This window comes from Rhodamnia argentea, chromosome 4 (genome assembly GCF_020921035.1).
Source record: "Rhodamnia argentea isolate NSW1041297 chromosome 4, ASM2092103v1, whole genome shotgun sequence".
NCBI lineage: Eukaryota > Viridiplantae > Streptophyta > Magnoliopsida > Myrtales > Myrtaceae > Rhodamnia > Rhodamnia argentea.
In genome coordinates, this window is record NC_063153.1 from 21,433,696 (window position 1) to 21,459,222 (window position 25,527).

General features: G+C 39.5%; 2 protein-coding genes across 2 annotated transcripts; one reads left to right on the forward strand and one right to left on the reverse strand.

Annotated features, from left to right (window-relative positions):
- Positions 1-10,510: 10,510 nt before the first annotated feature.
- Positions 10,511-12,961, forward strand: LOC115741094 (probable flavin-containing monooxygenase 1). The gene is made up of 5 exons (XM_030674813.2): positions 10,511-10,990; positions 11,077-11,317; positions 11,594-11,772; positions 11,892-12,244; positions 12,422-12,961. The coding sequence occupies exons 1-5, from the start codon at positions 10,511-10,513 to the stop codon at positions 12,780-12,782; spliced, it is 1,614 nt and encodes a 537-aa protein (XP_030530673.1). The 3' UTR covers positions 12,783-12,961.
- A 2,623-nt stretch (positions 12,962-15,584) lies between these two features.
- LOC115741095 lies at positions 15,585-19,169 on the reverse strand. Its single transcript, XM_030674814.2, has 2 exons — positions 16,502-19,169; positions 15,585-15,954 (listed from the first exon to the last, which is right to left on the reverse strand). The coding sequence occupies exons 1-2, from the start codon at positions 17,722-17,724 to the stop codon at positions 15,903-15,905; spliced, it is 1,275 nt and encodes a 424-aa protein (XP_030530674.1). The 5' UTR covers positions 17,725-19,169; the 3' UTR covers positions 15,585-15,902.
- Between the last annotated feature and the right edge of the window lie 6,358 nt (positions 19,170-25,527).

Below are 25,527 nucleotides of genomic sequence, written 5' to 3' on the forward strand. Positions count from 1 at the left end.
GATTCTCTCGGATTTGGATCGGAGCCTCTCGGGTCAGGAGACGTCATACCGGGTCGACGGATCCGCCCACCGTTTCGGCAGGCTTGGAAGATGTTGGGCTTGGGCTTGAGCCCTTCCAAATCAAAATGATCAACATTGAAGCTGGAGCCACAAAAAAAAAAATGTAGTATTTTAATTTGAGGAAAAGAAATCGAGCGATTTTAAATAGGGATATTAATAGGGATGAGCATAATTTCAGAGTAAAATTGAAAATTAAAAAATCGGACCAGTTTCAAGTTATAAGATATATTTTTTTTTTGGTCAAAAGATTATAAGATATGAAGAGTACGTTTCAAGTTTTAAAAATTAGAGAATCGGTTAGGACGGGTAAGTTCGAAGTTAGATATAGAACAAGAAAAACACGAAGACTTATTTCATATTTTAAATTCAATAATTGTGTAATCTAGAACCACTAATCTGAATTTCAATTTCTGATAATATCTATAACTAAAACTTTTATTTTGTTAATAGATCATATTTTTAATGTGTCTAACTATGAGTCATTGATTGTAGCAACAAATTGCGGTCATTAAAGGTGATGATATACTGCAGTCATTTAATTCAAAGTACATGTGAAATCTGGATAAACTCTGGACCTGTGATCGGGTAGGTTATAGATTCCAGAATATACAAGTAGGTTTTCGGTTCCAAAAATTAAAGAATCGGCCCCGAAGGCGGGTTCCACGTGGAACCTGGACTGATTCTAGAATCGCTTACCTCTGGATATTAATATCAAGAGGAAATTAGACAAAATCCTCTTGAATTTTCAAGGTGAACTTTCAACAATTGCGCAAAACGCTCCAAACTTTCATTTGTTAATTATTTTTCTTGTCTAGTTACTGGACAAGTGCTCTAAATGCACTCTTTAACAGGATCATTAATATCTGACCTTAAAAAACAGGATCATTAATAAAGAGAAACAGGACTTCTAGAAGGCACGTGCTAAACACTTGAATTGGAGAGTCGAATAGTACAAGGAGTTAGAATTAACTTATAAGTTACCAAATCATCGAAAGTGAGCTCGAATCGATATGAATTCCTATTGCCTGTTTTGGAACCTTTTTATCTCTGAAGTAATTGTGACATGACGCGTCACAATTCCTGCGTTTGGCCATGATTGGAGGTTTGTCTAAATTATTGGATTAACCAGGATGATAGTATGCACTTCTAATCATGTAACTAATGTACGAGTATGATCGATCGATCTGCCGTGCTTACGCTGCCTTGATCCGATGATATCCGCTAACTTGAAAATGCTCACAAAGTTTTCATTGTCGTAATACCCGGAAACCCGGCAACACCGTGCCGCGAGACCGCCGGTTTCTCGTGCCCTAGTCTCCAACAGATCCATGCACACCAAATGCATGTCTTCAACCTCTTCCTAGTTCCTCGTACCTAACCTAGACCAAAGTCACATATAAGTTCATTTCATGCTTCGGTGTAATTGCGACCAGAAGTAATTACCAACCTTTGATATTTGCCGGAAAACCTTTTAGACATTACTATGTCATGTCACAAAACCCTAATGATCTTCACTCTCTCTTTGCTCTTGCTTCTTGCAGGTCCATGCAAAGCCGATGCGCGCCTCCGGCACGGAACGGTCCCTACCGTCGGTGTTAAGCGCGACGCCTCTGATCATAGCCTGAACCAAAGGCTGGTGGCTGGGGACGTCATCACCTTGAGCATCGGCGGGGTCAAGAACACGAAGAAATTCGTCGAGATGATCCCGAATCTCAAGAGCGTCCAGCGCAGCCCGTACTCGGACCCATCGAAGCTGCTCGGCTGCGTGGACAGCCTGATCGATGACTTGAGCAATCTTGAAAAGATACTCAAGAGGCTGAGGCATCTCAAGGACCCATACGTCGCTTACGACACGAGCGAGCTGGGTAGGGTCCAGGGCCGGATCATGGGCATCTCCGGCGCTTGCCGCGACGCGCTGAAGGATGTGGACGGAGTTGTGATTCAGATGCTGAACAGCAATCTCGCGGACGTTGCTCTGCTCATTGGCAGCATCGAACGCGCCGTTTTCGGCATCGGCGTTTCGGACAAGGGGCCAAGAAAAAACTCAATTACAGAGTGATCTCCGTGCTCTTCATCACATATAATTACGTCAAGCTGTGCGCCTCACATAAATAAATAAATGTGCTTCTAATGTACAAGACTCGTTACAATGTGCCAAAAAATGCATAAGCTATGTTCTTCTTTGTGGAGAAATAAATAATGACGACCTAATCGTATCCAGATTTCGTCAGCCTATATCTTTCTGACGGACATTTATTTATTTATGTGCGTGTTTGCCTACGTAGCTTTTTATATTTTTGGTGAGGTTCAATGGGAAATTGTCAAATGCAATCGAAACATCCGTTGACGAAGTCATTCTAACAAGTCAGATCAAGCAATAGAGTCGAAGTCCCATGTTTGTTGCGTGGTGCAACAAGATTTAGTTGGTAAGGATTAAAAAATTCCTTCATTTTTACGCAAAGTATTATAGGACGAGATTATACATAATATACATGCGGAAGAAGAAAACTTACGTTGCAACTGGACATCAGACATATGTGCCGTTGAAATAAATAAAAATTAAATCACGCTTTCATATAATAGTTTAAACTTTTAGAACAGTTAGTCGTGGTTCCGGAAAATCTATCGTGGTATCGGAATAGGAGGTCCCGAGTTCAAATCTTTCTAGATCCTTATTTGCCTCCCCAATGAATATTTACAAGCTTAGTACTAGGCAAAAGACCGGACTAAGTGTGAGGGGGAGTGTTGGAATAAATAAATATTAAACCACGCATTCTTCTAACAGCTTAAGCTTTTAGAGCAGTTGATCGTGGTCCCATAAAATTTGTAATTGAGTTCTAAAGATTGCAAAAAGAGCAATCGAGTCCTAAAATTTATCAAATTGGTGCAAGCAAGCCCTCTCGTTAGCTGGTCTAACTTGGCTCACGGAAAATACTGACGTGATTTTTTTTTATCACTATTTTCCCTTTCCATCCAATTTGGCCTCATCGGTGACACGTAGGACAGAGAAAATTATAGAAAAAGTTACGTCGGTATTTTTCGTTTGCCAAATTGGATGGAATTAATGGAATGACTTGATTGCACCAATTTGACAAGTTTTGGGACTTGGTTGCACTTTTTGTAAATTTGACGACGCAGTTGCACTTTCGTAACAAGTTTTAGGACTTCCAGTACACTTATCCATTCTTTTAATTAATGTGCTTTCGGGCTAGACAAGAGAGTACAATGCTCGACGTACTCAGTTATATCTAACCTCTTCAAAGATGTTAAACCTAGTCATGTCCGGTTAATGCTTTGGTCAGTCATCACACGATGAAGCGGCATAAACATCTCTTCGAAGTCAAATACTAAAAGATGTCATCTTACGGTCATCTTAACATCAGAGAAATAAAAAATTAAATTGACTTGGTAAGCTCCGGTCCGTTCAAGTTTAGTTTTTCCTCGTATCGAGAACGGTTGTTGGAAATCATTTTCCTAGGAAAATTCAGGGAGATTATACAATTCTTGTCTCCACCGTTGATGGTTCCTCCAGGGAGGTTAGATAGAGCAATGAGCGGGGAGTTTCTCAGTTGACTCCCTGAGCACAGTGAGCAAAAGAAGTCAGCTCGTATTGCTGTCTTGGACTCTCACATCCCACTGCATAACAATTTTGACTTGCTCATAATGCCCGACTATAATAAAGAAGAGAGCAATTAGGTTGACTTTAATACTAATTAATAACCAGCATTTGTCCATTAATAATGTCGCCAGTCAGTAGCTAGAGAGACTTCTTCTCTTGGCTTTGCAAGTTGCAATTTCTTGAGGGTTTGACTCTTAGACATTTTGAACAGCTCTCCAAATTTTTATAGTCACACATGGGAAATCCTACGTTGACCTCACCTAGTATAAACATAAGATCAGTTGCTCCTTTGATATGCATGGATGCACCGACTAGTTCGAGATTCGGAGAAATTCTTAGGTGCATTGGTTGAGATGCGCCGAGCCCGACTTGGAGCTTGCAGATTATTGCCCATCATGTAAAACATCTTCCTTTAAAATATACGACGATGCCGGATCTGGTTAGACCGGGGTGCGGACTCATAATTCCTTGGAAAAACACCATCGCCAAACTCGTCCACGTTTAGCTAGGCCTAATTATAGAGCCGGGATCGACCGGCCAAACATTTTGCCCGAATTGGGCAGCCTCAATTAGACAATTACGCCCATGAAGAAGTCTAGCCACAAGTGATGAAGATCTAGCTTTTATTAATGAGTAATGTCGAAGGATTTCAATCCTTGAGTTTATGATCTTTTGAAAGTGGCCACATATATAAAGTCCGGATAAACCTCATAAAACCAACAATTTGCAATTAATTATTTTTACACTCATTTCTCACTTACAAACTAGGTGGGTGGAAAACAGCAAAGTCTAGTCAAGAACAACTTTACTTTGGATTTTCGAGCATAAATAGGTTTTGTCATGAAAAGATAGGGCTTTGACTCCAAACCTTTTCCAGCCCTTATATCTTATTTGAAAAGCTTAATATTCCCGAAAACGATTGCTTATATTTATTATAAAAATCAATGGACGTAAAAAAATTTCACTGTCTACGAAAATATTTAGACATAAATTGTTGTCGATAATAAAAGCATTTTTTATTGGCTAATCATTTTCAAATGATACAAGCAATCATTTTTCAAAAAAAAAATCTAAATAATTCATTTATGCGAAGCAAACGAACCCTAAGTAGTTGAAACAAGGCATAAGTTTATAATTAGTTAAGATCACGAAAAATCTCATAGACAAGCAATCCGGAATCAATTGCTTTAGGAAAGATATTTTGTACGAAAGATTCAAATAGCTTGTTGACAATCAATATTTTGCACGATCGATGTACGATTTTAAACTTGAACTTTTGATATATATGAACAATGCAATCGCTCAATATGATGATACTTTGAGCTCTCCAACTATTTCCGGCTGACCTAATAATTTTACTAGTATAATCTAACTCTTCTCATATCCTAGCTATACAGTAGTAACAATCTCAGCGGGGGGAACTAATTAAACAAAGAGATCAGCAAAAAGAAAAGGGCCTTTCTATCTAAGAATAATGATACAAACAGTCCATAAACTCCAGCCCAATGTGCAATATCATCCATGAAGTTGTAACTTATTCAATGTGGTCCCTGAACTTTCGGTAAATACTCAATCTAGTCTCTAGACTATATTAAAATATCTTATGTTATCCTTCTATTGATTCTAGTTCATCGACAACATTGAATATTTCCATAAAGGCTATGGACCAAATTGAACATGCACCAAAAATTTAGAGACTACATTAAACAAGCTAAAAGTTCATAGACGATATTGCATATTGAACCAAAGTTCATGGACCGTTTATGTCATTTTCCGCTCTATCTATCATGCATAGCAGACTACAGTGGCTGCGATTTTAGCACTACCATGACATATGGGCGGCCAAGCTCAATATGCTGGAGTGGAAGACCAGCAGTTATATGACTTTCGTTCGCCTTTTCTCTTTGTTCAGGGTATGACTGAAGATGTCTCTTTCCACTGACAACCCGCTTGGATGGTTTTCTCTTAGTCCACTTCCAAAAGCAAGTGCCCTAAGCTGGAGGAAACACATGAAGTTGGGTGTGCACCCACCTAAAAGTTTAAGTTGTTAGAAAACGACTTGGAATGTATTATGTATCTTGATAATCTTCCTCGTACGAAAGCGACCCGATGAAAAAAAAAGTGCGAACCCCTATGCGTCGTGGGTGAAAGAATTGTCGGATCGCAATTTTTCCATAACGAGATGGAAACTATGAGGCGAGAGGAGGGTGCCGTAAGGAATTGAACTCGAGTGTGTGGTCGCGTTTATTCTAAAAAACTTAAATTGCCGGAGATTAATGCGTAATACGTATTTCATACCTTCGAATAGGTCATGTATATCCCGTAAAGAGAATTTAAGAGTCCGTAACATATTGGAAATTAAGCTACAAATTGGCTACACTTGATTACTCTTGAGCCTTGTCCTACGATACTAGTAGGGGTGAGTATGGGCCGGGTGGGCTGGGTCCAGACCTAGACCCCGAAACCGACTTTGTTATAACCGATTTTTGATTTTTAGAACCAAGAACCGACCTTGTTTGTTTTGGAACCTGTTTTGAAATCGATCCTGTTTTTCGGTCCGATTCCGGGGTCTACCCGAAAACCTGTTTTTTTTTATCAAAATAATATGAGTATCGATGAAATAAACAATAAAAATTACAATCTACCAAAAGCAACAATCCAAAATATAATAGATAATACGATAAGATGGGAAGAAACAGAGGACTACGAGGAGGTGAGGAACCCGAGGCAACCAAAGGGCAAGTGACGATGGACTAGACACTAGGGTTTCTTTTAAAAAAAAACAAAACTAAAAACTTGTTCTAAAATCGGTCCCGGTGGGTCTTCACCTAGAACCGGAAAACGGACTGGTTTCAACCAGTTCCCAAAAATTGGAACCGATTCTTGGACCAGTTTAAGCGAGAACTGATTCCCGACCCTATTTTTCCGGTGGGGCGATCCGGGTTCCGGGTAAACCCGGTCCGGTTGCACACCCCTAGATACTAGTACGGCGAACCAAACTCATGACACTGAAAGAAAAAGGCAGAATAATTGTATAAAAAGCATTGTGCATCATGTTATTGTCCGAATCCTTACTCGGTCTAATCCAATAGAAAATCAATAGAAAATAAGGGTCCGTTTGTTAAAAAAAATTTGTTTCTGGAAATTTACTTTATGATTTTTCTTTATTTGAATGAAGGAAAAACTAATCAATTTACGGAACAACAAGCTTAGAATGGGGGAAAATAACTTCCAATTTTGGCAAGAAGGAAGTCCGTTTGTTTACCTTAAAACTTCATGATAAATGAAAATACTATCCATGAAAATCTTTTTCAAGGAGAATGCGTGGTTTTCATTTGTTTGACGGTTTAAAGAAAATGTTTTCCTTCTTGCTAGAAGGGGAAGTCGTCCCCTTCCGGTTCAAGCCTGTTATTTTCGATCTATGGAAAACGTTTTTCGTAAATTTATTAGTTTTTCATTGTCCAAATACCGAAAAGTCGGAAAATAATTTCTCGGCACGCGCCCCTCCAGGAATATGGCGGTGACGAAGAACATTGCCTAAAAAGCCTTGGTCAGCTTATGATACATCGTTGTCACAGAGAGACTTAAGTCAGTTCTTGATTCCCAGCTAAGTACATGCACATGCACACCCTCACCCTCCACACACCAAGCTGGCCACGTGAATATGTCGATTTCTACCTTTCCTTCCATAAAATTTCCCACTTCCTTCCCCGATGCTGCCCTAGCAAATTAGTTTTTGCCACGACAAGAACTGGTCTGATGTTGCCCTATTCAGTGTCTTACCTGTGCCACGACAAGAAAAGGTCTGACGTTGCCCTGTGCGGTGTCTTATATGTTGCAATTCAAGCTGGCGTCGGAGCATTGGAAGTTTGGCTAATAAATAAAGTGGCAAAGCTAATAGGCATGCAGCCCTGCTAATAAAAAGACTGAGCAAGTGGGGAAGCTAGCATCATAAGTGCGGAGTTCGACTCTCACAATCTGTAAAGAGGGAGAGCAAAAGTCAAAGAGAATGAGAGTTAGAGATAAGATAAAAAAAAAAAAAACAAAGTGGCACAAACTAGCTAGACGAATGAACATCCGACCCCCAAGATATCGGGGGGTGCAAGCGAGTCAAGCTACTCAAATTCAACTAGTTAAGTATTATTCCAGCTCGATAAGATCGATTTTCGAGTTCGTTAAGACTATTTGAGTAAATATCACTAGATCTATCAAATGGGTGGGTCAGGCTTGGTCATAAATAGTGCAACCCATATAAACCCATTTAATTCGTTTATGACTCATTTATTGCAGTGCAAATCTAGTAATTTATGCCCGACCCGACTCATACCCAACTCATGATTGACCCAACTCATATTCCTCTAAACACTTCCATTTTTCATCCAATCTAAGAAAATACATACTCTAACCGAGATGAAAGTACGGAGTGAGTGATCATGAGATCAAGTAGGAGTGAGAGAGAATGAATAAAGAGTCATAGTTATCACTCATTAAACCGAGTGCGGGTAAAGCTCAAAGGCTGCGTTTGGTCGTCTGTATAAAACTCGAGATAGGATATGTTTTATCCTATCCCATGTTTGGTTGGTGTCTCGGATAGTATACTGTCGGATATAGAGGGAATATAACCCGGATAAAAAAATCCGAGGGGAGGAGGTAGGATAAGGTCGGATAGGATTTCTCTTATCCGTCATATAAAAACTAACTTTTAGAATGATGACAACTTTCTTGTCTCATTTGTTTCTATTTTCATTTTATTTATTTATTTATTTTGCAAAGAGGTTTGAAAATCTAATAAAATGTGTATATTTTCAAGTTTTTTTTTGTGTATGAGAACGTTATTTTTATAGTAATAAGATCGGAATATTTCATGAGCATTACGTAGGGGCATATATGTCCTTTATATTGATATACAGTTTCTACCAAATGCATGATATCATATGATATGAGAATATCCGACTTTAAATCCGCAGTTCACCAAACAGTGGATATGATATAGCCAAATCCCTAGATTTCTTATCCTATCCTATCCAATCCTATCCCGACCGGAAATCCCGATGACCAAACGTAGCCAAAGTGTATTTGAGTTGAGCAAGGTTGCTAGTGAGCCTAATCGAATGTCTTTCCTAATTCGTGATGGCAATTAATGCATACTTGTGCTATTCTTCATATTTCCAAACTCAAGTTCAAGCTCAAGTCAAGTTCTTGAGCTTTGGTTCGAGTTGAACTTGAGCTACGTATTGAGATTTGATCTTGGCAATCGATCTTACGAAATCTAGTTTCAGCTTCCGTAATATCTCATCGAGCGAAAGCTCGAGGCTTAAGCTCAATCAAACTCGAGTTGAGTGTCGCAGTTTCAATTTGTGTGAGCTGAGTCTTGAAATTTCAAGCCCTCTTGAGTTACACAATCGGAGGAATCATTGAGTTATATGAGGTGTAGCAAGAAGATATGAGGTTGGCAACCTTAAGCGACATCGTTTCATGATAACCTCAACCTTTTTTTTTCCTTCTCTCGGGTAAATCACGATCGTTGCATGCTTATACTTCTCAAATGCGTCATATAGAACACACTTCCTATAACAAGGCTACTACATATAATTTCAATCTTCTTGCAACTAGAGTGTACTTTATTTAAGGACAAATTACTAAAAAATTGATAAACTTATTGTAATTATGTCAATTTAGCTCTAAACTTTTTTTTGCCAATTCAGTATTTAAATCTTTTGTATTTGTATCAATTTAGTCCACTCGATCAACTTTTGTCCGTTGTTGTTGACATGGACAATTTTTTATAATATTTTAATATTTATTTAAATTATTTATATATTTATTCTTTTCTTTCTTTTTCTTTCTTTTTTTCCTTCTCGTTCTTCCTCCAGCCGATCGCCGATCAGCAATCGCCAAAGGCAAGGGCGAGGTCAACCTTGCCCAGCGATGGCGAGGGCTGGAGGATGAAGGAAAAGAAACAAAAAAGAAACCGAAAGAAAAAAATATTTATGATTGAATTGGCAAAATAAAGGAATTTAGAACTTAATTGGCACAGTCACAATAGATTTAAGACGTTTTTGGTAACTTTTCCCTATACATGATGAGTCAGTCAACCAAAAAATGGACTTTCGACCAACAAGATGGACTAACACGAATAACATTAGTTGGAGAGTCAAATGCTACCCTTGTACCAGATATATACAAGTCGCGACATCATCGTCATATCAAACCTTAAGTCCCTCAATAATGTAACTAAACAGATACTTAGATCTGAAAATTTCATATGCGTTGACCCATAACCGAGAAACGCGCCTCATGCCATGAAAGATTATATCTTGGTCAAACTATAGATACATCAATATATGGGAACACAAGAGTTCAAACTGGTCTAGTCCTAACTAACCCATTAAATATATGAGAAAACTATATAGTATATCGTGAATATAATCGAAGTCACCAAGAGAGGAAGGGACCTGGCTATGTAAATCAGTATTTTTAATTTGATCGTGCAAGGGGAAACGAGAAGCATGGCGTGTATCATGCATGCATGATTATTTCTCGAGCTATCAATTTTTCAAAGAGCTAGAAAGGATGTCATTTCGAGGAAAATGGGCAAAAGAAGACTACTCTTTAAGTTAAGTACTGAGTTCAGAATATTATAAGTATAAGGACATCCATAGCAACTAACCAAGAAAATGTCAAATGGTCATCCTACAAGCTCTATAAATAGGTGCTCGTGCCATAGTTTCAAAGCGCACACAAGAAAAAGCAACACCCATCATTTGCTTTTCTATCTATATTTCAAACCCTTCCAAATCATTCTAATCTCTTGCTAGCCTTCGTGTCGATATGTCTAGCGATCATGAGCAAACCCTTGTTCGGAAGACGAGAATCGGCATCATTGGTGCCGGGATCAGCGGCATCGCGGCCGCTAAAGAGCTCTCGAGCTACAACCCGACCGTCTTCGAAGCCACTGGCTCGATCGGCGGCGTCTGGGAGCACTGCTCCTTCGCCTCCACGAGGCTCCAGACCCCTCGGTGCGACTTCGAGTTCTCGGACTACCCGTGGCCCGAGAGGGACAACGCCAGCTTCCCCACCCACGTCGAGATACTGGACTACCTCCGGGGGTATGCTGCGCACTTTGACGTGCTCAACTACGTCAAGTATAACTCTAGGGTTGTGGAGATTCGTTACGTCGGCGAGCATGCGACGTTGGCTTCGCCCCGTCGTGAGCGCGGAATGCTGAGCTCTACCGAGTTTGGCTCGTTGTTGAAAGGCCAACCCGTTTGGGAAGTCGCCGTAGAGACCGGCCCTTCGAAAACCATTCAGGTTCTCAATCAAGCACTTTTTTCTCGAAAGCGTTCTACTTTGGTCGTACATTTTGCGCGATCTTAGGTTTCGTCTTCTTGTTGCAGTGGTATGCCTTCGAGTTCATCGTGATGTGTATCGGAAAGTATGGCGACATGCCGAGGATGCCGGTTTTTCCCCGGGACAAAGGCCCGGAAGCGTTCCTAGGCGAGGTCTTGCATGCCATGGACTACGCGAGGCTCGACGAAGATGGCGCGAAGAACCTGGTCAGAGGGAAGAAGGTGGCCGTCGTTGGCTACAAAAAATCCGCCATTGATTTAGCCGTGGAGTGTGCGGAGGCCAACCAAGGTAAATGACGCCATGAATTGCATCCCAACTTGCTAATCATCTACTCCAATTTAGAAAATTTTCAGTTTTCGATTATTGGGTTCTTGTGGGTATCATTATTTATCATATATCAAGCTAAGGTCCGAAGAGTTCTTTCGAATTCGTCACCTTCCTAGTGCCGGATCAAAGATATACCTTAATATCGTGAAACCCTTTCTGTCCTAATTCTTGATTAGTATTATTATCACTGAAGATTATCCTTGGGCTTACCTTCAATTCTACGTAAAAAAAAATTAGGGCCTGAGGGACAACCATGTACGATGGTGATAAGGACCCTGCACTGGACGGTCCCTTCATACTGGATATGGGGACTCCCATTCTTCCTGTTCTACTCAACAAGATCCTCCCAGTTCCTCCATGAGAAGCCCAACCGGGGCTTGCTCTGGACCCTCTTGTGCCCTCTTCTTTCGCCTATGGTAAGCCCAATTCCTGCTCACTTATTAGCATCAAGCAATGTCACCGGCAAAAACTCACAGTTCAAAGAATGATATGGCATGACTCAGCATCTCCTCTCTCTCTCTTTTGGGTTTGACAGAGGAGGGCAATCTCAAAGTTCATCGAGTCATACTTGGTGTGGAAGCTGCCACTGGTGAAGTATGGGCTGAAACCGAACCACCCATTTGAGGAGGACTATGCATCTTGCCAGATGGCCATACTGCCCGAGAGCTTCTTCCCAGAGGCTGACAAGGGCAAGATTCAGTTCAGGAGGGCTTCATCCAGATGGTGGTTCTGGAGTGGAGGGATCGAGTTTGAGGACAGGTCCCAGCTGGAGGCGGATGTGGTGATCCTGGCCACTGGCTACGATGGCAAGCGAAAGCTCCAGTCGTTGTTGCCTGAGCCTTTCAGGAGCTTGGTTGTGGACTCTTCTGGGGTCATGCCTCTCTACAGGTAATTCATTCCCACACTAGTTTTATCATCCGGATCATTGCCTTTATCAGAAAAAGTTCGAGGTCGGACCATACCCTGATCTGGTCTAGTTACCATTTGCCACCAGGCACATAAACGGGTTAAAAATATTTCCATCTTGGACAATATCTAATCCTGATCTTTTTTGGCTGCAAACAGAGGCACAATCCACCCCATGATCCCAAACATGGCCTTTGTGGGATACATCGAGAGCGTGTCGAATCTTCACACGGCGGAGCTGAGGTGCAAGTGGCTGGCTCAGCTGGTCAATGACAAGTTCAAGCTGCCCACAGTTGAGGCCATGATCAGGCAGGTAAGCCAGGAGATGGAGGTGATGAAGAGAGCCACCAGGTTCTACAAGAGGCATTGCATCTCCACCTTCAGCATCGACCACAGCGACGAGCTCTGCCGAGAGATGGGCTGGAGCCCATGGAGGAAGAGCAACTGGCTCACCGAAGCCTTCAGCCCCTACAGCAGCCAAGACTATGCAGACCAGAAGGCGACCAAGAAGAGTGACTAAGCCGAGAAGCAGTGGAGGGGCTGCTATACTAGTGGAGATTAGGACAGAGGAATAAACTAATAAAGGGCAGATGAAATGGGATTGGTTTGCTATATGAGTTTCTGTTTTGACCATTGGTGGTCTCTTGCGCAACTCTACTATCTGTGATATTCTTGCTTGATATTAGTTGACAAATTATACCTATGGATACGTTTGTTGAGAAAATATATTGAGTTTTCATTCTCCAGTTTGACCCACTTGCTTGAAATTTCGCAGAAATTGAGTGAACTGTCGAGTAAAACCACAAATGAATGTTATACAGAAGATTTGGAATGAAAAAATTGCCCGGTATATCTGAAAAGGCAATAGACTCAGTAACATGTTGTATTTGCTGGGATGGAATTGAACTTGTCTGTCCCTTCTTTTTGGGGATAATTACCAAAAAAAAGTCATAATTTTAAACGGTGGTCGATTCGGTCTTAAAACTTTTCATTTTATCAATTTAGTCATAAACATTTTTGACGAGTTGCTAACATAGTCCTTCCAACTAATTCTGACTGAAAATTGCTTATGTTTATGTTACACGGACACCCCTTCTAGGAAAATTTTGGCGTGTCGGACATGGCCAAACAGCGCCGGACGTGAGTCAAAATTAAAAAGAATGGCCTGATTTTCTACTTCTCTCTATCTCAGGTTCTCACTTCTTGGCTCTATATCGCGACTCGCCGCCTCGCCTCAACTCGACTCCCCTCGCGGCTCTATTGCCTCCTCGCCTTCTCGCTGGCCTCAGCTCACCGCGTCACCTTCTCGTTCGCCTTGGATCGCATCCCATTCTCCTCGCCCTCGCCTCAGCTCGGCTTCTGTGGTAAAAATTTCCTTTCCTCTTCTTATGGGTTCACTTGGTCTTCTCGGTCGACTAGGAAGAGCCGACTGAGTATTTGGTGACAGATTTAAATGGCTCGTGTGAGGGGCTGTGTTTGATGGCTGCTGGTGTGAAAATTTCATAAATGATTCGCGTGAGAGATTTAAATGGCTGTGTTTGATGGCTGTTGGCATGTGTTTGATGGCTGCTAGTGTGACTGATGCAAAATCCAGGATGACTGTTGCCGTGAGGACCTTCAAGTTAAAGGCTTTAACATGTAGATGTTATTATTATTGAAATCATAAAAATAATAATTTATCGTGTATATGTAAAAATATACATATAATATACAACGTGTTCCAACGTGTCGGAATTCTCTATTCTTTGAGAATTCATGTGTCGGCGTGTCATGTCGTGTCTCGTGTTAGTGCAACATAAGCTTACGTAAATGATTTCCTCAATTTCTTTAGAATTATCTAAATATTTTCTTTTTTCCTTTGTTTCTTTCTTTTTTTTTTCTTTTTTTCTTTTAGAATTCTAGCTGGTAGGGTCACCGAGTGCCAGGGCCGGCAATCCTTGCCGGCCAACAAGCGAGGGGCTAGATCTTGGTGAAGGCTAACACCCTCGCCTGTGGCTAGGAAGGGTGCGGAGGCCCTTGCCCATGGCTGTTGAGGGCATCGATGCCAACTAAAAATTCAATGAACAGAAAAAGGGAAATAAGAGGAAACGAAAATTTTAATTTTTTTTAGAAAAATAGTAAAAAAAAATTCACGTCAGTATCAACCGTGTCATGTAAGATGTCTAGTGCCAATGTCAAAGATTTTCAATCAAAAGAACTACATCGTCAAAAGATTTAGAATTAAATTGACAAAATTAAAAAATTTACAGTTGAATTAGCTATCGTATAATAGAATTAGGAAGTTTTTGGTAATTTCTTTATTTATTTTCCTGGAAAAAAAAAGGGTGACTTCAAGGAATGGTTAAACTTCAAAGTAAAAAATATAAAAAATTGTTACGGGATTCGTGGGCTTATTGCAATTAATGAGGGACACGTAATGTTCCTGCATGGCTTCCATTTGGCCACAATTCTGCAATGAACCTAGTTATGGATAGACGGGAGCAACAGCCACTTGTAGCCCAGCAACCTCTGCTTATTCAATGGAGTAAAACAAGGGGACAATAGGCCCCAAAAAAAAGAAATGATCTGTTGAGCATAACCATCATCCTTTCTTTTCCTTTGTGCTTTTTGGGGCTTCAGATCCGATTTGCTGTCTGCAGTTGCACCAAATCTCCATTGCTGTGTACTTAGCTAATGTCAACATAAGCAACTTGGAAATTTATGAGTACTTAAAAGTCAAATTTGCTGCTGAAGCCTATCACTTTAATTGGTGAAAATTTACTCAATGGAAAATGCACATGACTTTAGAAGATCACAAATTTCCAATGTTCACACTTTGTTAAAAGATTTGAGATTGCTAATGTCAGGTAAAAATCAAACTCCAGATGTCAAAATAAAAGCAGGAGTAGGATGCTATTCCAAAACACCAGAGGGCTGACAATTTTGAGAGTTGCACATTGATCTCTTTGGATAAAAGCAATGTACAATATATGTCAACTTGTCAAGTACAGTTCATCTTAGACCCAAAAACAAAAAAGTTACAGTTCATCTTAGACCAAAAAGAAAAAAAGTTACAGTTCATCATGCTGTAAAAATTGCAGAGTTGAGTGGTATCCAACATCTTCAAAAGCTCTGGTCCTTATCTTATTTCTATTTTACTTATTTCCTTATGTTTTTTTCTTCTCTTTTTTCCCCTTCTTTTGCATTATGAGGTGGGTGAAATATTCTCTAGCAAAAGTTCAATGCCAAAGGGGAAGGGAAAGTTTCAATATGAAATCCAGCTGTGGAACAAGAGAACCTCATGATGTACGGAATGATGATATGGAATCACTTCTCTGGTCGATTAAAAAAAAATCATATATAATATTATTATGTAATATATGTATACATATTAAAACTACAAAATTTCCCAATAATTGGTACCTAGACAGAGGAAAGCACATTCACTTCCTTCCCTAGAAGCTATTTTTTCCTCTTGGTGGCTTGCCTGCTTCAAGCTTTCTTCTGCAAGCCTTATTAATGTGGGGGAGGAGGATGGGAAAAGGAGTTCTAACAAACAGACTACAAAGTACAAAAAGAAGCAACTTGATCCTCAGAAAAATCTGCATCTGCAAGAAGCAAAGATTTGATTACCCAAAAAAAAAAAAAAAATCAATCTTTGTCACGATAACCACTCCCCATCATCAATTCCTTCAATTTCTCCTATGTCCATGCTGTTCCATCAACACAGAAAAAGAGCGGACAGCAATGAGTTAGCACAGAACCAAAGCAAGAATCAGATGGAAATGAACTTAAACAATCAGAATATGATCATTTGGTGTCAGTTCTTTCTTTCTTTTTGGTCACTCCACCAAGCTAATTCAGTTACATATCACAACCAACACTGTTTACATGGGCCAGTTTGGATCTTCATGACATGGACAGTAAACTCCTACGGAGAATACTTATTCTTCAAAGTTTAAGAAAATTTTGTAACTGGGCCTTCCACGGATACAATCTCCTTCATTGTTGACTAACCATGCCATATAAGATGCTTAATGTTGTAAGAAGCCGAGTCTACTTTCTTAGCTGAATTGCATCAATTTGATTATGGTTTCCTGAGAAAACTGTCAGTTTGTGCACTTAAAGGTCAACACTGATGGTGAATAAACGAAGCTGATTCCAACCATCAGACAAAAGGACTGCAAGAGAAAGGTATATATGTATGTACTCAATTTCTGACTTCTTTTAAAGATTTTTGAAAAAATTGTGGAATCTTACCAAGGTAAGGCAGGATCTTGGTAATAGTCCTCTGAGAAGCAATCATTGAGATGTTGCTGCAAGCAATTCTCATTTGAACTCAACCAGGACGGGAACTCCATGACCTCATCAAAGGGTTGGTAACCATCATCCTCAGCCCTCAATTCAGGTCCAATATCCATATCCTTCAAGCACTTGAACCACCAGGCTGATGTGACCAGGTTCATGGCATCATTCCACTCCATCTGGTGCTGCTCCCCAATTGACCTGATCTCTGCTATCTCTTCATCGGCCACCACCTGATGCAACCCTCCACCGCCACTAAGTGACCCTGACTCAGTGGCCTCAGCCACAGCCACCATGGGAGGCCCCTCGGAAGAAGAAGCCCCCAATGAAGGAGGACCCTCCTCCGCAGCAACAGACAAGGGAGGAGAGGAAGATGATGATGGAGATGAGGCTGAGTAGATGGATGGTGGGTTGTTACCATTGTGGTAAAGATTGGTCTCTACGAGGTTGTCAAAATCATGGAAATTCAGATTGAGCCCTAAGGGCTGGTTTGGGAGCGTGAAGTTCAGGCTCTCAGCAGCAGGTAAAGGGGAAATTGGAGAAATTGGCCAGGAGGAAAAAGGGTTTGGAGGAGGTGGTGGAGGATATGAGAAAGAGGGGTATGCAAGATTTCCAAAATAATTTGAGGAAAAGGCATGGCTTGATGAATGGCTAATCTTTTGGTACATTCTGGGCACTATTTTTCCTTCTTCAGGACATGGTTGAGGTTGTGGATGAATTGATGGTGGCGGCGATGATTGCTGCTGCTGAAGTTGATCCCTTTCTTGTTGTAGCTGTTTCTCTTGGGCTTCTTTCATAGCTGCTCTGTGGAATTTCAGTGCAGTGACAATCTCTCTCCTAGCCTCAGCCATATTCAGAAGCCTTTCTTGGTAAGGCCTACTGGTATGGAGTCTCCTCCTAACCTGCTTTTTGTGGGGTGGTGGAGGTTGCTGAGATTGTTGTTGGGTTTCACTGAAAGCCTCTCGAAATTTGGCTAAACTTTGGGCAGAGAAACCATCGCTATCGACGGACTCCGGATCCTGTTGTGAGCTCATGGGATCTTTGGTTCTTGATGAGGTCAATTGTTTCACCAAGCTACGGATGTAAGCACCAGAAAGATGAGCCTCTTCCTTGAGCTTACAGGGCTTATTGTCTATTTCCATTGCCTCTCTGGTCTCTCGTTTTGAAGATCTACCCATAATATGCCTTCTTGGGTGTGTTGTGATTCCTCAGTGTAGGTAGAAAGGTAATATAGAGAAACGGTGGTTAAGGAGAATCATGGGTTTCTTTTTTCTTACACTCTGAAAGACACTATGCAGAGAGAGAGAGAGAGACAGAAGGCAGAAGCTGATCCTGAGATGTCCTAAGGAGGGTCTCATGGATGCGTGATATAAATAGCTTGGGCCAGTCTAGAGTTTTTAAACTTTCTTGGATTTTTCCCTGTTTTGGCAAACATGTTTGTTACCATTTTATTAGCAGCTATAATAAATGGGCAGTTAGGAAGGATCTTCTTGTTCCTTAAGTACCCTCCTCTTTCACCTCTTTCACCAACTCACCAACATCTTGTGAAATACTAGCTTCTTTACCTCGGCAAAGGTTTACTCCCAGTAGAGAATACACAAAAGGGTAAACACCACCAAACCAACTCAATGCTTTCCAAAAAAGAAAAGAAAATGACTGATAGCTCATTTGGCAGTCCTGTAGCTTTTAGTGCTAAAATATGCCGGGTTGTGTTGTGCCATAATTGTGCCAATTAGAGGTGTTCGCAAGCATAAGTGCAAGACTATAAATCCTAAGCTGTTGAAAAGATAGTATCTGATGATAGAGCTACTTTTGCCAACAGAAAGCTAAGGTGTTAAAGCACTCAAATCTCAGGTTCCAAAATCACCTTGGCTACTGAGATGCCTGGACTTGTGAAGTGCCGCCAAACACCTCATTGCACTGCCTAACAAATTCTAAAGCAGCAAATGAGCTTCACATATTTGTCTACAGATTCGTCCTAATACCGAACTTCATTCACCAAGATATGCAGAAGCTTCCTCGAGAATGCATCTTTTTCTTCCATACTTGACAGCGAAAAAGGATAGATATGCATTCAATTTAAGTGTGTGAAAGATCATTTCACTGAAGCATCAAACCAAGCACACAAGTACAAGTAATCCTAAAAGTTAGTCCTCTTTATGCAAAGGTGACGACCCTTTTTCTCTAGGTTGTTCGTATACCTTAAAGTTGGATTCTTGGGTTGATGGGGAAGTAGGGTTCTTTTTAATAACATGGGTGAATCTTGGTTTGTAATTTTCTATTCCCACGGTGATTTTTTTTTTTCTCGATCTAAAAAGGGTATTTTGGGCAATGAAACAAGGGTGGGCATGCTGAGATTTTGGCTTGAAAATAACAAGGGAAGAGGCTCCAAAAGAACGTCAGCAAAAGCCTAGAGAGACTGACAGAAGAATATCCATTACTGTTGTAACCTTCTCTATTATCTTCTTTTCATATAAATGAGTCTGTGGAAAAAAAAAAAATTTTCCTTTTTTTCTGCTGAAAGAAATCCTCTAAGATGATTTAAGTCTGTTCAAGAAACAAAGAATTTGGACCTTTTCAAAAGACAGTATGTTAAAAGACAGAAATGCTCCATACCACTCTCTCTCTCTCTTCCCTTTGATTACTTTTTTTCCTTTCTCTTTTGCATCTTTCTCTACATATTTTGATTTTTAATGGACGCTCCAACTCTCTTGACTCTAATTGGAGGAAGCAGAGGCAAGGCTTCTGTCTTTTAGCAGAGCTTCCAGACAGCAACAGTAATGAAAATTAAAGGCCAAAGAGAGGAAAATTACTGCTGCAACAGATTGATGGACATGAAACATGCACCCTATAAATGGTAAAGGCAAGGTAGAATTAAAAATAAATAAATAAATAAAATGGTTCACCAAACTTGTTGCAAGAGTAAACTTGTATTGTTGAAAGGGATTAACTACGTCATTAGATCAGTAAAACAAGAAATATTAATTTCCAGAACAAAACTAAAACTCAACTTTGATCTGTCAACTGGTCCACTCCATCCGATTCAAGCAAGTCAAATTTTTCCATGGAGAGAGAGAGAGAGATTATTAGGTTAAAAAGCAGTCTGCCCCGAGAGGGTAAACTAAGGTTTTACACTGTTACATCAACAAACGCACGGCAATGAATCAGAGTATCAATCAAATCATTGTCAGGCAAATGAAATTTGCCAACAGTGTTACTGAAAAGAGCCAGTTTTCTTACTGTTTTGCCAACTCTGAAACCCCTGCTCCACGAAGCTTTAAGCAGCTGCCCTCGATGTCCAATAGGAAGCCAAGACACTGGCACTACCCTTCATCACCAGAAAATTAGAACTATTGGCAAACCCTGCACTTAAGAAATTGAACCGACAGCTTAGTCGTAATCATATTGTGGTCTGGAGGTGGAATAGTATAACAAGTCTAATCCTTCTTGAACAGGCAATTTAAGTGTTGTGTGTTACAATAAATCTGGTTAATTAAGAGTTGCCTAATCGACCAATTTGGCTCAATACTTAACTTGATCAACCTCAAGCTCCTCATCTGCCTCCCACTCCCAGACCAGTAAGCCAATTTTTGTCAACAGTAAATATTGTCAAGACCAACATTGGCAATCCAGCTCACATCAAGTGTCGCAACCATACTACAAGTGACAGAACTGGCATCTCTGAAGTGAGTGTCGAAAAATTGTAGGCACAAATAGTTGAAATCATTTTTCCTATAGTAGATAAGCAAGTAATCCCCAAATGTAGTTACCGGCTTGCCAAAACATCATGCTTCCAGGCGACAGTGACATTCTTCAAGATAAAAGTAGTGCAGCTGTGAATTTGAAACCCTTGTTTGCCAGCAGAAATCTTTGATGACATTCACATTTTCCTATAAGATAAAGGCTCAAAGATGGAACAAGTTATATCCTAAAAGATACATTACGCATCACACTCAATCTCGCTCTTCCTCCAACAAGAAGTATCCTAGAAGATGCACCATTCAAAATTTGTCCATCTTTCACGACCGCAAGATTCAAACTCTAAAGGCCCTTCAAAAAAGTTTTATTTAGCAGATCAAAACCTTAATCTAACAAACAGCATCATCACAGGGTAGTAAAATTCGCGCCTCCTATTGTTCTGCCTCTAGCCATAAATCCTCTGAGTATCATAGAGGGCGAGTATTTACTTCTGTCAATGTCTCAGCTTAGACACTTGCACTCTTTCCCTGCAAGACACACAGCTTTTGGCTCTCTCTCTCCAGCATCTCACCATCTGTTAATAATAGTGAGTGAGTCCCCAACTTATTTCTCTATGCCCAGCCAATGCAAATTACCAAAATGTGGTCCTTGCATTGACAGCTTGATTCTTGCTGAGACACGTCCTTCTGATCCAATTTCAATGTCCTGGCTTCCACCACTACATTCTAACCTTTCCCATTATCACCGGCAACAAATTTTTTTCATTGGGGCTACTTTTTTCCACTTACCCTTTTGTTTGTTTAACATAACTAAGTGATATTAGGCACCAAAAGGATTTCCAACATCCAGAAACGACAATCACTCAATCAAGAAGTACATCTAAGTTTTTTTTCCCCCTCGCGACGGTCAAATAGGAGCTTCAGCAGGAACAAATAAAAAATCATATAAAATTCCAAAAGATCATGATATGTGAAAAACACAAGAAACCAATCATGAGGTCCCAAAAAATGAAATTATTATGCAGGGGGGAAGAAACCGAGGAGTGTAATGGAAACACAACGACATCTGAACAGAAACAAGTAGCGTGAATTGCAGGATGAGGAATGCCAAAGGGAAAATAAATAGTTTATTCGCGGAAATAATACCAAAGTTAATATTTTTAAAGGAGAAAGAGAAAAAACTGCAGTAAAGAGAAGGAAGGGGAGGACTCAGCTGTTGGGTTTTCTGCTTGTAGATAAAGATGGATGGCTTCTTTCTTCAGAGAGAGAGAGAGAGAGAAAGTAGAGAGAGAAGCTTCCACCAATCGGGCTTACGCGCAGGCGACTCTCCCTGATTAACAAAGATGACTTTGACGAATCACTCTTGCCCACCCACCACCCCCCAACAAACAGTCAAATCTCCCTTTCTCTCTCTCCGGTCAGAGAAAGAAGCGATTTTTCGTTTACCCTTTTTATCCATTTTGCAGCAGGGAAACTATGTAAGAGAATCCGACCAAAAAAAATATAAAAACTGTGTAAGAGAAAAAAGGGGTGGAACACGCCCGATCTCGGGGAGGTAGAAACATTTGAGAACTCGATTGCTGATGAATGAATCAGGCTGGGACAGAGAGAGACTGCACAGGTCAGCTGGACCATTGCATTCTTGCTCGCCCTCTATTCCCCACGAATAGGATGATTGGAGTCGAAGTGATTTAGAAGTTAGAACTCTTTTTGCTTGAATAAGGAAGAAAACCACCCTTTCTTAGATCACCAAATAAAAAATCGGGTTAATATCACAAAAAATATCAAATTGATAAATTATTGATAAATTTACTCCTAGTGACACCTAAAATCGGCTTGGGCTTTAAAAAGCTCGAAGGCTCGCATAACGACATGGGCTTGAAGACCTAGAGCTTTCGGAACGTTTTCGGATCGTCACCCGAGCAAAAGAAACATCAACCACAAAATCGGTACATAACAACGATAGTAGATAAGTCAGATGACCATTGCTTAGTGAATAAGACAAACATTCATCGACGCTATCCTATAATTAGGGATAGAATATACGAAAATAATCATTATCGACGAATATCCTTTGTACTCTGTTATAAGCAATCGGGGACGAATCTTTGTAAAGAATTCACGATCTATAATACTTATCAATTTCCTCTGCAATTTAAGTTATCTACTTTTTCCAACAAAAAAAAAAAGTTATCTACTTTTACTATCTTGTTCCAGTTATCTTTATTGTTCAATGTATCTTTTATTCGCATAGTGACTTTCTGGAATTGCCACAAAAACCTGATTAAATATTAAAGACGAGGATCCAAACCTTTGGTGAAAATCTATCGTCACGGACATTTCTAGGGAAACAACTCCCAACTAGTTTTTGGATAAAAAAAAATAAATCCGCACACTTGTGACAAATTTATCATTCATTAATTTTCGTTAATTTGAGTTTATGCCATCAAAGACCCCAAGTCGATACACATGTGACAAGAGTAAAAATTTCAAATCGATACATCTGTCAATTACCACGTGTCATCTAACTTAGAAATTTGACGATAAAATTAAGAAAAACTAAGGGAGGAAAAATTTATCACGTATGTGCCAGTTTGGAATTTTTCGTGTTATTAACCATAAAAGCTATCCATTTTACTAAAAATAAATTTGGAACAAACTTGCCCTTAGAGATCACACCTTTTGGAATAAAATTTATTATGATTTGTTTTAAACACTATTTCACCCGACAAAGTCCTCCGTTCTGCTTCTAGAAACGATAGGGACAATGGTCTTTATTTGACCAGCCTAATTTTATTTCTCTTATCCAAGGAAATAAAAGTTGCAAAATTTAAAAACTGTTATTAGCAAGTGTCCTTTTACTTCAGGTAAATTCCGTTAGGCTTTCGACCAAAAAAAAAATCCATTAAGCTGGTTCATTAAATATAGAATAATGGCACGGATAGTATTTAGACTTTAATACAACGTGCGATATGATCTTAAACTTTAGCTTAATATGAAATGTAATCCCTAAATATTTTATTTATTCAATGTCGTCTCTAGATTTTCGGTACATGTTCGATATAATCTATGAATTATATGAAAATATTTAATACCATCATTTCATTGATTTAAGTTCATGGACAGTATTAAATATTTTAATATAATATAGATAATAAATTGAACATGTATTAAAAGTTCGGGAATCACATTAAGTAAATTAAAAATCGAGGGATGAGATTGCACGTTAAATAAAATTTCAGGAATCATATTAAATAAATTAAAAATTTGAGAATCATATTAAATTATTTATGTTATTTTTCCTAAAATATATGATGCATAAGAGGCATAAAATTCCGCCTCCCAAAAAAAAAAAAAAAAAAAAAAAAGAAGGCCCAAAACACTGTACAAAATGACGGACCTGATGTGACTAGTCATAATCGGACGGCCGTATTTCGCCACTAGGAGGTGCTGACAGTGATGACACTGTGATCCATAATCAGAAGGAGCTCTCCACGTGGGAATGAAGGCAAAAAGACGAAAAATTAAACCACTTTTCTCTTTTGCCGAACTATGAAGTTGTTTATGAAAAGCTTTTTTATTTTTTTTTTTTTTTTTTTTGTTCTTTATTATCTTCAACTCATTAGAAAATTATGCAAATATTATCATCAAAGATAAAATTTTGATATAAGATCTAAGCATCTGTCTGTTTCGTGAAAAAGATTTGAAAAATATCTTCTTAAAATATAATCCGATCTGTCGAATACATTTTGTTTATTATTTCATCTGAGATTATTTTTTTAGGCTCCCAACTGGACCAATTTAACCATTTTGTGTTCACCCCGTTGCCAATCCATACAGTGTACATTTAAGTCAAAAATGTCATTGATCTCTCTCTCTTTTTTTTTCTTTTCGAGTTACCATTTCATAGAAAAATTAAAGTTACCCCGCCGCTCTATTCACATTGATAAACTATCTAAGTCGGTGACGTATAATAACTACCCATTCCAACTTAGAGAAAATCACCGATCCATGCATACATGGGCAAATTGAGACTATTCGAAGGCGTGCGAGATAGAGTTACTCCATCTCGCACGCCGATCGAGAATCAAGAGGGGCAGCAGAGAACCGAACCGAACCGAACCTCGCACCTAATCAATGTCATGAGAAAAGTCTCGTGCTGCATTGACGATTGCAGATGCGTCGGAAAAGAGTCACCTCGGGCGAAAGCTGGTGTATTTTTCATCTCCGCGCAATGGGTCATCAAACTATAAATTCTTCTCCTCATCACCTCAATGTGAAAGTATTTATGTTTCCTCGATGAGAAGAGACAAAGAGAGCGAGGGAAGTCAACTATATAGTCGCCATAAATTCACGGGCAAAATATAGAAACAACCCAAAAATCCTAGGTAAAGGACCATCTAGCATACGACCAATTGGCCGACAGGTCTAATGAATCGAAATTTTCTTCCTCGTCTCTTTTTTTTTTCTTTAAAAAAAAATTATTTATTATTTTTTCTAGATAAATTCTGGAATGCTATAAGACTTGACGTAATGCTCATGTAATTTGGAATTCGGATCCACTATGGATGTTATGCAGATTACGATCGATATTTTCAAATCTGGATCGGCTCACATGCGGGTCAAACCGGTCAGGCTCGTCTTGGACAACCTTTCAGTTTGTGACATTTTTTGTGTTTCGCACGTCAAATTTGACGGGAAAATTAGCAGGAAGTTTGCAAATTTGTTTTAATTTGTATCAATTTAGTCCTAAATCATTTTTTTTTCCAGTTGAGTCATAAATCTTTTGCATTTTCAGTCCATCCCATCAATTTTAGCAGGAAATTGACATTGACTCCGGCCATCCTATGTGGCGTGGTCGGCGTTGACGTGAATAATTTCTAATTATATTTCAATTTTTTTGAATTTCTATTTATTTTTCCCTTTTTTCTTTGTTTTTTTTTCTTATAAAAACCGGCTGCGGTTGAGGCAGCCTTGCTAAAAAACGGGCGAGGGCGTCGTGGCCCTCACCAGAGGCCGGCATCTACTTCAATGATTTTCGTTCAAAATTAGTTAAATAGACTGAATTGACACAAATACAAATAGTTTATGACTTAATTGATAAAAGAAAAATATTGAATTAACATAATTGCAATAGCTTTAGAATTTTTTTTTGGTAATTTCTCCAAATTTGACTCAAAATGCATCTCTTAGGTCGTGAAATAATCAGTACGGGCAAAACAATCGCGAAAATACGAGTCATCTAATCATTCTAATCTTGTGTATTCTGCTCCCTATAGGGAT

Coding starts and splice junctions, on each gene's coding strand:
- LOC115741094 (XM_030674813.2), top strand. CDS start 10,511: ATGTCTAGCGATCATGAGCAAACCCTTGTTCGGAAGACGAGAATCGGC. Junction 10,991..11,076: donor GCCCTTCGAAAACCATTCAG/GTTCTCAATCAA, acceptor TTCTTGTTGCAG/TGGTATGCCTTCGAGTTCAT. Junction 11,773..11,891: donor GCCCTCTTCTTTCGCCTATG/GTAAGCCCAATT, acceptor TGGGTTTGACAG/AGGAGGGCAATCTCAAAGTT.
- LOC115741095 (XM_030674814.2), bottom strand. CDS start 17,724: ATGGGTAGATCTTCAAAACGAGAGACCAGAGAGGCAATGGAAATAGAC. Junction 15,955..16,501: donor CAAGATCCTGCCTTACCTTG/GTAAGATTCCAC, acceptor TTGATGGAACAG/CATGGACATAGGAGAAATTG.